At 41.3% G+C, this 14341-nt stretch overlaps 1 protein-coding gene across 1 annotated transcript; it reads right to left on the reverse strand.

Moving 5' to 3' along the window:
• Positions 1 to 2472: 2472 nt before the first annotated feature.
• On the reverse strand, positions 2473 to 12819 carry nde1 (nudE neurodevelopment protein 1). The gene is made up of 9 exons (XM_058413246.1): positions 12219 to 12819; positions 10741 to 10854; positions 9865 to 10018; positions 6349 to 6497; positions 5998 to 6134; positions 4684 to 4878; positions 4461 to 4546; positions 4133 to 4275; positions 2473 to 3050 (listed from the first exon to the last, which is right to left on the reverse strand). Exons 2-9 carry the CDS (start codon positions 10824 to 10826, stop codon positions 3008 to 3010), a joined length of 993 nt encoding a protein of 330 aa, XP_058269229.1. The 5' UTR covers positions 10827 to 10854; positions 12219 to 12819; the 3' UTR covers positions 2473 to 3007.
• Positions 12820 to 14341: the final 1522 nt, after the last annotated feature.

The following is a 14341-nucleotide window of genomic DNA, read 5'->3' on the forward strand; positions in this document are numbered from 1 at the left end:
CAGTGTCTCACTCTCACATACACTGTCTCACACACGCCCACAGTGTCTCTCTCTCACACACGTCTCACTATCAGTCACACACAGTCTCACTCTCCCATACAGTCACACAGACACAGTGTCACACACACTGTCACACAATGTCTCACTCTCATACACTGTCACACACACACACACACACACACACACACACACACAGCGTCTCACTCTCTCACAGTGTTGCACACGCACAGACACACACAGTATCTGTCACACACACTGTTACACACACACACTTCATATCACACATCATGTTAGCACTCTCCCCTGTGCTGCTGAAGGAGACTGGAGTCGTTTTGGTTTAGTAAGCTGTTTATTTTGCTCTTCTGCTGATGGAACACGTGTTTTACATGAACATAAGAAATCTGCCGTGTCGAACCCGAACCATTTAAACACCTGATCAACACCGAAACGGCCAAACCAGACTGCAGTGATTAAAGGTCAATGTAGATAAGTAGCCATGTCCTTGATCTGTCTATCTATCCATCCGTCCATCCTAACTCCTATATTAGTCGAGAAAACCATCGCGTACAAGCTCCTCTTTACATTTCTAAATTTTAACATAAAACACTTTGTAGCCTTCACTGAAGTATTTAACTTTTTAATTCATCTTCATCTTAACTACACTAACAGAGGGAGCGCCTTCAGATGGTGGTCCGTTTCTTAACATTTACGTCCCGGATAAAACCACACATCACGCCTGAACGAAAAACTTTAAAGAGGCCCCGGACTGGTTTACAGGAATGTCGGCCATTTTATAAAGAAACCAAAATAAAAATTCTAACGAGGCTTCTGGATATCACTTACGTGCCAGGAGAAGTGCCTGTTCTGTGCTAGAGCAATACTGACCACTCATCGGTCAGAAGCTGCATCGTTTTCTGTAACAGCATCTCTGGTTGCTATAGTAACGGGTCATGTACAAGCTGTTGTTCCTCACTAACATGAAACAGAGATTATATCTTGTCTTGACGCGAATAGACGAGCCGTTCTTTAATAAATAAATAAGACGACCTGAAACCTGGCTTGAACGCACTGCTGTGGAATAAAAGGAATAAAGCACTTCAAGCACAATACTGCACCCATGAGTGTTTTTATTCCTTTAACAGACACGTAGTTCCAATTTCCTCTCGCTCTCTTTCCGAGAGACTCGTCTTTGTGTGTGACTTGATGCTAAGCCTTTAAGGCTCGTGAAACAGAAAAAAGGGAATGTCTCGAAGTTTCACATCAGCAATAGCTCTACAAAATAAAAAAAAATGAGTGTCGTGTCAGACACGCACAAGCCGGCTAGGGCGCTTAAGAGACAAAAAATAAAGATCCGATCTAGCGTGTAAAACAGGGGTGTCCAATCTTATCCACAGAGGGCCGGTGTGGGTGCAGGTCTTCATTCCAACTGAGCAAAAGCCACACCTGAGTCTACTGAAAGCCAAGATCAGTTGGATTAGCCAGTTGTAGCTTCTGTTTGGTCAGAACGAAAACCTGCACCCACACCGGCCCTTTCTGGATAAGATTGGACACCCCTGGTGTAAAGGGTTCTACGTGGAACCATGAACCTGTGTTAATCAAGCGAGAACCTAATAATCAACCATCAAACCTGTGTAGACGTAAGCAATATGACGAACTGCGTACAGATGTGTATTTTCAGCGCATCCTGAGTCTCCTTTGTGCTTTTATAACATTAACATCGTGTCTCATTTCTCATTCCCCTCATGTTACACTTCAAGCTTATCAAGAAATAATATTATTTTCCTTGGTGACATAAAACATTTGCTCCGAATTTGTTATCCAGTTACAGAAAAATAAAAACAACATCTTGACGTCACGACCAACGTATAGCAACGAGGCTCGGCTACGAGTGCCCCGAAAAAGAGGCAGGCGTGTTTCAATACATTATTCCGAACTCACTAATGGTTTGTACCAAACCTCTAACAGTTCATTAGAAGACGATTTGCACACAGACCCATACGGCAATATTGCAGTCCTTAGGTTTGAGCTGCACTGCACAGTTTAGTGCTTCCTGCTCGCTCTCTCTCTCTCGCTCTCTTTATTTCAGTCTCATGAGATCTCTTTCTCTCACACACACACTCTCACAGGGAAGTGTATAGCTTTGTTGTCTTAGTTTCTGATAAAAATGGATACAGAGAATTCACGGACATAAAAAACCTTGGGAAGTTTTAGAGGTGAATGATGTTCTTGTGAATGAATCAAGTCTTGGGGGTTTAAAAAAAAAAAAAAAAAAAAAGGGAAATATTTCCTTAGGAAATATTTTTAAAAAATAGTATATAATATTTAACAAAAAATAAATAAATAAATAAATAAAATTAATTAATTAAAAAAAAGAAAAGAAAAAAAATAATTACAAATAAATAAAATAAATAATTAAAAAAAAGAATAAAATAAAAATAAAAAAATAAAATAAAAAAATAAAAAAAAGCATGTCAAGCACATAGTTGTAATCTTCTGTAATTCACTTTGTAGCTCTGGGGCCGAATTAAAGAAGCAAACTATAGACACGGCATTCTGACTAAACGGGAAGTATTTCTTCGTTATGCTGATTCTCCTCTTTGAGAAGAAAAAAAAAAGAAGAGAAAAACCTGTTAGAAACTGTTTCTAACCGCTGTCGAGCGTTTTCTCTCTTATAACATCGTCATCATCCAATAAAGAAGAACAGAGAAGCGTTACGGCAGGAAAGCCTCTAAACTGTGCAGTGCTAACATCCATTTCAGACATTTTCATTATAAAAACAGTGACACATTTATACATGTACAGATATAGACAAAGTAAAAAAAACAGAGACAGAGAGGGACTGACCCTCAGTTAACAGTAGTAATAAAGCAGAGGCAAGCTCACATACTCCCAGAGCAAGAGTGATGAACCCTGTGTTAAAGTCAGCAGGTGGCATGAATGAAAGAGTCCAGAATAATCACACACACACTGTGTATGCAGAGAGAGAGAGAGAAAGTAAGTGTGTCATTCACACCACCATTTTGGGTCCAAAATCTAGCCGCTTCACCATCCTGTAAAAACACAAGAAGAAAAACATGAGAGAGAGAGAACGAAAAAAAAAAAAGAGGGAGAGACAGAAAGAGACACAGATAGTGAGAAAAAGACAGAGAGAAAGAGGGAGGGAGTGAAAGAGAGACAGTGAGAGAGAGAGCACAAGAGAGTGACAGACAGTGAGAGAGAGAGACAGCGAGAGAGAGAGAGACAGCGAGAGAGAGAGAGACAGCGAGAGAGAGAGAGACAGCGAGAGAGAGAGAGAGAGAGACAGACAGCGAGAGAGAGAGACAGTGAGAGAGAGAGAGAGAGAGAGAGAGAGAGAGAGAGACAGCGAGAGAGAGACAGCGAGACAGACAAGGTGTCAATTAAGAACAGACTAGTGTAGACTCTTTCTTTGGTGTAAAGTTACAGCTGACCACTGACCCTCCTTTAACTATCTTTAATAAATGTCTCATCAGAGAAAACATTATTATTATTAAGTCACTAAATTATCTGCATGTTATAGCAGAACACACACACACACACGAGTACAAAGAAATGAGCATTTCTTTCATTTTTGTGACTCAAAACAAAGTTTACTCACTCCAAACTTTACTAAAAGATTAATAAGTGGAAATTCTTCTTAAGAAAGCTTAACCTTCAGTAGGTGCGTTTACATGGACACTTGTAATCCGATCGTAACAGGACTAGAAGCAATCAGATTAAAAAAGTGTCATGTAAACAGGTCAATCGGATGGAATTTGCCACATCCGATTAAAATTTCAATCGGATGGTAAGGGGTGGTTTAAACCATTTTTAGTCCGATCGAGAGGACATGTAAACACTTAATCGGATGGAACATGTTCCTGGAAAGTTCTGCGCATGTGCAATGACGTATGACGTACGGATGTTTTCGTGGACTGTGCGCATGTCAAAAGATCTAATCCAATTCTAATCATGTGTCATGTGAACGCGCATAACAATCTGATTACTTTATACTGCATTCATGTAAACACTGCGATCAGATTCGTCAATCTGATTGAATTCAGTCTGATCTGATTAAAAAGTGTCCATGTAAACGCACCTAGTGTGTGTGTGTGTGTGTGCGCGTCTCACTCACCCCTCAAACAGACCGTTAGTGCTCGGTTGGTTCTCTAGTGCTTCTCTGGGTGTGTTGTGAGAGCTCTGAGCCATGGCCGAGCGGCTCGGTGTCCTCTCCTGGACCTGCAGCTCTCGGCATGACGCCAGCTTCGACTCCAGATTCTGAAACACAAACAAACAAAGACATAAAATCAGCTCCATGGTGAGTGGAGTACAAGTTTACATTCCACACAAAACAAACAAGACACACACCCCTACACCAAAATGTAGGAGAAGAACACAAACGACTGCAGATTAAAATCAGTAGAAATGTTTGAGTGGGTTTTTTTTTTTTTTTTAATACTTACTCCGACTTTCCTCAGCAGCTCTCCTACGATGTTGAGAGCAGAAATCCGTGCTGAAGTCGTCAACGGCGTCCCGGTTAGACCTTCGACTGAATCACACACACCACATCATGAACAAACATTCATCAGAACTTCAGTTTAGCTTGTTATTATTTTTGCTCTATAAATTTGGTCCTCATTAAACATGAGAAATTTAAACTGATATTGTGTGTGTGTGTGGTCTCACTTCTGCTATAGGAGGATGGTGGTGTGTGAAACGCGCTCCCTGGGCCCACTGCTGTTCTGACCGGTGTTGTGAGGAGTGAGGAATGAGCGGACGGTGTGTGTGATGCCATCGACTCAACCTTCTCTCCGTCCACTGAAAGGCTAAGGGATGGTTTGCGGTCCTGTTTCTGTTTCACAGCCAGCTCCTGCCTCAGATCTACAGACACATACACACACACACACAGAGTCCCATGACTTACACATAAAGACACAGAAGTTAAAAAAATCAGTCACCTCCTGGGTGAATAAGATTATCTATTACTTCATAACGAGCTTTTTATTAAGACTGTAAAGCTGAATTTAAAACTAATTAAAATATGTTAAAATTTGCTAAAAGTGAAGCTAATTAAACATTATGCATACTGATACTGAAATCAATTCTAACCTAATAAAGCTTTAGGGACAAAAAACAAAACAAAACAAAAAACATCAAAACGGGAATCATCTCAACAAATCTGAATCCAAATCCGATTCCAATCTTCGTTATAAGATCAGACTGATTCGTCTCATCTGATCCACCACAAACATGAATTCGATAAACTACCTACGCAAAAAGCTTTAGATTAATATGGGACTTCTGCGTCCTGTAACACGAAGTGGAATATTTAAAAGCGGTCAAAGACTAAACACCTGAAAATTCCACATTCTCAGAGATTTAGCTTAGGTGGAGGCAGAAAGATTTCCCTGACCGCTTTATCAAGATTTGTTAGTTTGTTTTTAAACAATGGCTGGTCAAAATCTGAATTTATCTGACTATGTTCGGTCACTCACTGTCCAGGACCGCGAATGTTATTTGAAAAAAATGAACTTTAACGGACAGAACCGGATCGGCCGACCCGTACACGCTCACTCAGTGGATGGACGATGTGACAGGATGACCTCCGGTTGAGTGACCTGACATGTACACCTATCTGATAGAAAAACCGAGCGCTTCTGGCGACTGTAGATAGGGAGATGACCCAAACAGGCTTTGTATAGCCTCCAGTCGTTAGATATCAGTTAGCTAACTTACACGCTAAAAAGTTAGCACTACGTGAGAAATCATTTAACTTGTTCATCAATTTCTGATGAGGTGGACATGTGTAAGAAATATTTAGACACGAAATCAAACCATAAACCGTACCAATGAAAAAGACTAGTTTCTTTAACTTTATCTGATATGAAGTGTGCGCTGCAAACACGAGCAAACGCAAGCATTCTTCTTAAACGAAAATGTATTAGTGTGGACATGGTCTTAGTCGATGTACCCATGAATCTGTGTGTATTCAGATCTCACCTCGAGCTTCATCCTTCAGTCTCTGCACCGACTCCAGCAGATTCTCCTTCTCGTCCAGTTCACTCTCCAGAAAAGCATTTCTCTCGATGACATGGTTCATCCTCTGCTCAAAGTCCTCCAGAGACATGATGGTGGCCCTGAGAGACGAGAAAAGAGTAGTTTAAGAACCAGAAACCATTTCTTATCCTCGAGCACAACCACTATACAGTTACATGTGCTTTACAACAAGCCTGCACGCGGTGTAATGTGGTTTTATTCAAATCTCCCACTTTCCCTTCATTATCAGTAAGTAACGGCATCACAGACAATCAAAAGTGTAATGAACCGCTGCGTGTCCTGTTCCTCACGCACCTTTTAGCTCTCTCAAGGTCATCATTGGCCTGCTCCAGCTCTCGGATATACTTCTGTAACTGGTCCTTGATGGCGGTGGTTTCGGCTAAATCCCCCTCCAGGGCAGAAATCCGTATGTAGGTCTCAGAGTGCTGCACCTCGTACTTCTCCTGGAGAGACACGAGACACAAAGAACAGCTAGTCTATTCTCTCACACACACGCAGTTTGCACTTACAGTACAATGCCAAACTGATGGTCTTTAACTTTGTCACAGCTCCAGGGGACAAAAAAAGAACACAAACTTCAGATGCCAACCATGTCCAAGCAGAAGAAAGATTTATCAAGTTCATCTGAATCATAAATTCTTAAACACTTTATATTTAATTTAATGTTGTTTAACTAATAATTTTGATATGGGATGACCAGGAATATACACTATATTGCCAAGACATTTTGGACAACTTCATTGGGGATGACCACTTCCTGTTCCAACATGACTGCACACCAGTGACCAAAGCAAGGTCCATAAAGACATGGATGAGTGAGTTTGGTGTGGAGGAACTTGACTGGCCTGCACAGAGTCCTGACCTCAACCTGATAGAACACCTTTGGGATGAATTAGAGTGGAGACTGTGAGCCAGACCTTCTCATCCAACATCAGTGCCTGACCTCACAAATGTGCTGCTAGAGGAATGGTCAAAAATTCCCATAAACACACTCCTAAACCTTGTGGATCCCAGAAGAGTTGAAGCTGTTATAGTTGCAAAGGGCGGGACAACTCCATATTACATTCATGTGCATGTAAAGACAGATGTCCCAAAACTTTTGGCAATATAGTGTAGCTATACCATAAATAAACTGTAGATCTATTTAAGATCCTAGATCAAACTGATTGTTTATCATTTCTTTTCCTACACGGATAAAGGATTTTTAAAAAACCTTCCAGAGACACACACACAGTCATCAGCTGCTTCTCAGGGTCTCAATCAGCCCTGTTGTTTTCCTCTGACTGTGTGTGTGTGTGTGTCCTTCTGACTAACTGCCTGTGTGATTAAAAACAGACAGAGATGTGCGCACACACACACACACCATCCGTGAACTGGAAGACCTGGTGTGTATCATAAACATTTATACCAATACCCACACAACCAATATCACACACACAACTGGTAGTGTATATTATTAAAACATTTATACTAATACTAGCTGTAGTACTGCAATTCACAACACCAAAATCTACACCCACACACAGGTTAAAATACCTGTTTACGATCAAATGTAACCCTGTACTAAAAGCACTAAAGGTATTGAAGGATCACAGATGAAGGCATAAGGGCGGAACATCCAAAAGGAAAACAGGACAATCGGAGCACAAGCGTCAAACAATGGCCTCTTTTTATCCAGATCTGCATTCATGTCACTTTAAACCGCCGCTTCGTGCTACCAGTTTTATTTATTCCACATAAAAATCGCATGACTTCAGCTGCCCAGGGCTCTTTCACTCACACACACACACAGGGTTCAGCTGTGTTTGCCTCCGCAGTGCAGTTCATTTGGCATAAGAGACTGAAAACACACACACACACTCTCTCTCAACAACAGGCCCAAGACTGAAGGCACCTTAGAGAGAGAACAGTATGGGGGGGTGGAAGGGGGTCAGGAAGTGAGAGAGCAAGAAAAAGAAAATGACAGACAGAAATAGAGACCAACAGAGGCAGAGAAAGAGAGAGAGCAGAATACAGAAAGAAAGAGAAAAGGCCAGACATTAAGACACAAAGTGAGAGAGTGAGAGAGAGAGAGAGAGAGAGAGAGAGAGAGAGAGAGAGCGCAAGAGACAGAGAAAGAAAGAGAGAGACATTAAGACACAGAGAGAGACAGACTGAGAGCAAAAGACAGAAAGAGAGAGAGAGAGAGACACTGAGCGTGAGACAGAGTGAGTGACGGTGCGACAAAGTGAGAGAGAGAAATGTAGAGAAAGAGAGAGACATTAAGATACAGAGAGAGAGAGAGAGAGACAGAGACTGAGGAAAAAACAGAAGGATAAACAAACAAAACACCTGGAGAGAGAGACACACACACACAGGCAGAGCGAGAGTGAGAGAGAGAGAGAGAGACAGAGACAGAGAGAGAGAGAGAGAGAGAGAGAGAGAGAGAGAGAGAGAGAGAGAGAGAGAGAGAGAGACGGTCTCAGTCTGCGTCCATCACAACTAAAACTGGATGGTCTGTATGGGTGGGCGGAAAGGGGCAGCTGCCCAGAGGGTCTGTACACTAGACTGTGCCTCGGCTATAAATATATTTGAACAGACAACCGCACACCAGAGACGTGTGTGAGATGGGTGTTGAAAGAATTATGCCTTCAGCAGGAAAAATACAACACCGCTGCCGAGAACTCACCACGTGTTAAGAAGTAAATTTTAGTCGCTGGAGACCGAGCGGTTGTTACTCAAGTGACGAGCAACAAGAAAAACAAGGAAACCTTAGGCTTCAGCCACTGAGGCACGTGTGGGTCATACTACAGGGGAGACTTTAAACCTTTCCCAGGCGCAGGAAGCAATAATTAGAAACAAACACACACATCGTTAAAGCATACATCCATCGTCTATACCTGCTTTATTCCTAATTAGGGTCACGGGGATCTGCTGGAGCCTATTCCAGCACACACTGGGCAAAAGGCAGGGGTACACCCTGGACAGGTCACCAGTCCATCACAGGGCCACACAGAGACAGACAACCACACACACACACACTCACTCCTATGGGCAATTTAGAATTACCAATCCACCTAATGTACATGTTTTTGGGCTGTGGGAGGAAACCGGAGTACCCGGAGTAAACCCATGCAGGCACGGGGAGTATGACAGATATTCAGAGATTAAAAAATATCAGCATAAGCCCCGCCCCCTGGCTCGAGATGGCATTCGACCAACGGCGCCCTTCGTTAACAGTGAAAATGTGAACAGAAAGTAGCAAATGAACAAGACATTTTTCATGAGGACAATTTCAGCCGCGCCCACCACAAACACAAACACACCCCCTAAGCAAATGTTTCTGTTGTTGTTGTGTGGCACAGAACCACATCAGAAGAAAAAGAAATAAAACAAAAACAACACAAAAAGTGACCATTTCATGGTGACTCAAACTAACACACGATAAAGCAGCCTTTGATTCTATAGTGAATCAGATTCTGGAGAAAAAAAGTGTGAGAGCATGGATACTGTGAAACAAGGCGGTGTTTATTTAGCCTCTATGGTGCAGATGTCAAGCTGCTCTGTTACAGCGAAACATTAATAATATGACCATCGTAGAGTTCCAGAGAAGGTAACACTGACCGAACAGAGTGGATTACTTGTTTTCTACTGGCTAGGGTTAACCCTAACCCTTAGATCAAAATTTACTCTTAGCCAGATTGAAAGTGGATGCACGTCTTTCACCTTCCGTGACATGACACTTGTGCTGATTGTGAATTTTAGGGAAGGTTGGTCTGACCCCTGCGGTCTCCTGTATTGCCTGACCAACACGTAAAAAAAAAAAATTACCTTGAAGTTCTCCAGTTCTGAGCGTAGCCGGTTGTTGGTCGCGAGGAGTTCCCGGTTCCTCGCTTCACACTGCTTTAGTTCGGTCTCCAGTTCGGCTTCGTAATCTCTACTCATCTGCTGGAACTCCTGCAGCTCATCTCGAGCCTCGTCAGACCTGAAAACCGCAATGTTTTAATAACAGATCAGGCATAACATTATGACCACCTGTCTAATATTGTGTTGGTATCCCTCTTGCTGCCAAAACAGCCCTGACCCGTCCTGCACTGTGAATTCTGACCCCTTTCTATCAGAACCAGCATTAACTTCTTTAGCAAATTAAGCAACAGTAGCTCGTCTGTTGGATCGGATCACACGGGCCAGCCTTCACTCCCCACGTGCATCAATGAGCCTTGACCGCCCATGACCCTGTCGCCGGTTCACCACTGTTCCTTCCTTAGACCACTTTTGATAGATACTGACCACTGCAGACCGGGAACACCCCACAAGAGCTGCAGTTTTGGAGATGCTCTGATCCAGTGGTCTAGCCATCACAATTTGGCCCTTCGTGAAATGCGCTCAAATCCTTACGCTTGTCCATTTTTCCTGCTTCTAACACATCAACTTTGAGGACAAAATGTTGACTTGCGGCTTAATATATCCCACCCACTAACAGGTGCCATGATGAGGAGATCATCAGTCTCATTCACTTCACCTCTCACAATGTTATACCTGATCGGTGTAATTTAAAAATATGAAGTATATAAAATAAAAAGCATATAACAAATATCATCTGTCAGATGTTTGACAAACTCAAATGAGACGATGTAATGATCTAGAATAGAATATTTATCATTTGGAAAATAAAGAAATTGCTGTAAATCTCAGAAGAGAGAGAACCTCTGCTGGTGATGAGCCGCTCTCTCCTTCCAGTAATCCCTCTCTTCTTCGACAGACGAAAACGTTGGCGGTTCGGAGTCACTCATTTCTGTCCAGGACGATCAGAGGGTTTTTCTGGAAAAGACAGAATAAACATTTATATTCCATACAGAAGGAAATAAAATTAAAAAAGCATTTTAAGTTCCCCGTGAGACCTGTGCTTTGCTCCTGTATGGTGATGTAGTTTCCTTTTGAAGAGGAAGTCACAAGAACGATAGTGTTTGATTCACACAATACACTATATTGCCAAAAGTTTTGGGACACCCCTCCAAATCATTGAATTCAGGTGTTGTTTTTCAGGGGTTGGGCTCGGCCCCTTAGTTCCAGTGAAAGGAACTCTTAATGCTTCAGCTTCATACCAAGACATTTTGGACAATTTCATGCTTTGTGGGAACAGTTTGGGGATGACCCCTTCCTGTTCCAACATGACTGCACACCAGTGACCAAAGCAAGGTCCATAAAGACATGGATGAGTGAGTTTGGTGTGGAGGAACCTCACAGAGTCCTGACCTCAACCTCATAGAACACCTTTGGGATTAATTAGAGTGGAGACTGTGAGTCAGGCCTCCTCGTCCAACATCAGTGCCTGACCTTCTGGAGAAATGGTCAAAAATTCCCATAAACACACTCCTAAACCTTATGGATCCCAGAAGAGTTGAAGCTGTTATAGCTGCAAAGGGCAGGACAACTTCATATTACATTCATGTGCATGTAAAGGCAGACGTCCCAAGACTTTTGGCTGTATAGTGTACGCAACACCACACCCCTGATCAATTAAATCAGCTGCTACTCTTAAGCAAGACACGCCCCAGGGGGGCGGGACAGCTACAATCCTCGAGAGTGTTTCATTGGATGAATGTCAGACTAGTACAGGATGAGTCACTGATGTTGAATAATCAGTTACGTGAGATAGATATATATATATATATATATATATATATATATATATATATATATATATATATATATATAAAATTACAGATATTTAAGAGAAAAAACAAACAGACGTAAAAAATACATATAAACAAAAATCGCGTGCATTTTCCAGTTAAAATCAGGGTGGTCACGTAAGCGACGTAATTACGTCATTAGTGACCATTTTATCGTTTAAACTAAATTTCCAACAACTTTATCTATCCATCTTTATGTCTATCTGTAATTTTTTAATATCTAGAACAGTTAAGTGATTAGGAACTTTCCAGCAAAATAAGAAATAACTCCTACTTCAAAGTCACAACAATAAAAACTACGGATTTTTCTTGAAATTTTTGATAGTAAGCGCAGGTTAAGAGTTTAATAAGACATTACACGCCGTTAGGTCACACGAATATTTGTTAAAATTGTACTTTAATTGTATTTATTTCGGACTTTTTGTCTTCAGTTAAACCGCTGCTGTGAAACTGTTAGCCGCCGAAGCTAAACAAGCGCTCGAGACTTACCGAACAAAACTTTACCGAATTTTCCCCGACTTCTGCTTTGACGCCCAAACCAAACCAAATAACGGAAACCTTTTTCTGCTTTAATATTCCCGTTCACATAGAGTCTTTAATACGGCTTTAGTGATCAGACTAAAAAACAATTCAGTAAAAAGAAAATTCCCAAAGACAGACACTTTTAAACAATAGTGTGTGGGGGAGAGAAAAAAAATCCTCCGATTCAATTCTTCTCCCAGAAACTGATGCGCGCTCGTGCAACGACTGAAAGACTGCCTCGTGATCCTGCAATCTTCACTGCGTACTCGAGAAGGATCTGAACAACTCCATGCCATGGAGATCGGATAATGTTTGTGCACTTCCTATATGACGTCAAGCGCGATCATGATTGGATGATTTGTAATGCTGTGTGTCATTCCGGGGAGAGATCTGATTGGTCGGATCGGTGAGCGAAGCGGTTACAGGCGTGGGCGATTAAATAGTGTACTTTTATTGTTTATTTATCGTTTATTGATCTTGGGGTTTTTATGCAAGATTGAACAGTATCGCAATAACGATTAACTTAACAGTGACAAAATAATTTCTTTCTCTAAGGTATATAATATAATTATCATATAATATAAGGCTAAATTTAAACACCCTTTAGACTTCCGATTATATTACATTCTTATAACTGACAAGCTTTTATAACTTATAAACTGATAGATTATTTTTCTTTATACGTTCATTTGCAGAGTTTTCACGTTAGTGTCCACTACTTGATCCGTACCGGAAAACGTTTTGTACTGCGCATGCGCGGAAATGCGTCCACTTCTTGTCTAAAGTATGACGGCAGTTTATTCATACGGCAGGAATTTATAATACCTGCTATAATACTACTAATAACAATGTTATAAAGTGTTCCTCGCAGCAATTTTGCGCATGCGCAGTACAAATCGTATTTCCGGTACGGTTCGACTAGTGACAGTTGGACCTGACGTTGACGCGTTACATTTACCCAGAAGTCCGTGCTGCTAGTGATCCGAATTCCGTCTCGTTTCAGAGTCAGATTTGGTCCGGATAAAAATGAAGAGTCGACTCTTTTCTTGTTTTAAATAAACAGAAAAGCTTGCATAAGTTGATAGTGATTGTCATTCCTTGACTAACTATAAATGAATTGATTTAATGAAGTTTTACCCCCCTTTAAAAAAAGGAAAAAAAAAACAAAAAAACAGCTTCAATATGGGAGTCGACTCTCCTAAAACAATCACTGCAAAGATCCGAATTAGGAGTCGATTCGTCTCGATGAAAATGATACCATTTTTTAATAAACAGCATGTGAACGTGTTTCTACACGTACCTAAATGAGGAATCAAATATTTATATTTTAAACTGATAACATTTTTATCTGCTCAGCCTATCTTTTTCTCATCTATTTTAATATTTAAATAGATTTGCATGGCAGTGCTGAGTGAGGCAGGGTCACAGCTTTGGTGTATGCAAAATCATTTAAATCCTATTGAAGACTGTACAGAGCTGTATAAAATACACAATAGGGCAAAAAAGCATGTGGTCTCCTGGCCATCACACCCACATGATCCTTCCATAACATTTGTAAGCACACAACTGTAAAAAATGTCATAATTAATATATATATATATAAATATAAATAAGAGAGAGAGCGAGAGAACCTTCAGCATAGGCCACTGTGCCCACCTCACCACCACCGAACGCCTTTCCTGACCTGAAATGCAGACTAGGTACATGACCTTTTCATACGTCCAGGAGAAATTATTTCTTCTCACTGTCTACTGTACATTGCATATGGCTGTGGTGAGAAGAAAAGTTCTACCTGACCTGACCTGCTTAACACACTTATGGATGAATAAACCCACAGCTATGCTTTTCCAAAAACTAGTGGAAAGCCTAGAAGCAAAGGAGGAGTGAATCTGTTGTGCAAAATAAAAAAATTCTCTCGGATTTGGCAACGTTCTAGTCACTAACTTACAGCCTAAACATACGTGAGTGCTAAATGATTAACACATCACACCATACACAGTTGTGATAGAAAAATATTGGCAAGAATCAAGGGGAAGGCATACAAGACAGTGGTGAGACGGGCCATGCTGTATGGTTTAGAGGCAGTGTCA

The sequence above is a fragment of the Hemibagrus wyckioides genome, linkage group LG02 (genome assembly GCF_019097595.1).
Source record: "Hemibagrus wyckioides isolate EC202008001 linkage group LG02, SWU_Hwy_1.0, whole genome shotgun sequence".
NCBI classification, from domain to species: domain Eukaryota; kingdom Metazoa; phylum Chordata; class Actinopteri; order Siluriformes; family Bagridae; genus Hemibagrus; species Hemibagrus wyckioides.

Coding starts and splice junctions, on each gene's coding strand:
- nde1 (XM_058413246.1), bottom strand. CDS start 10,826: ATGAGTGACTCCGAACCGCCAACGTTTTCGTCTGTCGAAGAAGAGAGG. Junction 6,135..6,348: donor GACCTTGAGAGAGCTAAAAG/GTGCGTGAGGAA, acceptor CTCGTCTCTCAG/GGCCACCATCATGTCTCTGG. Junction 4,276..4,460: donor AGCTGCTGAGGAAAGTCGGA/GTAAGTATTAAA, acceptor TTTGTGTTTCAG/AATCTGGAGTCGAAGCTGGC.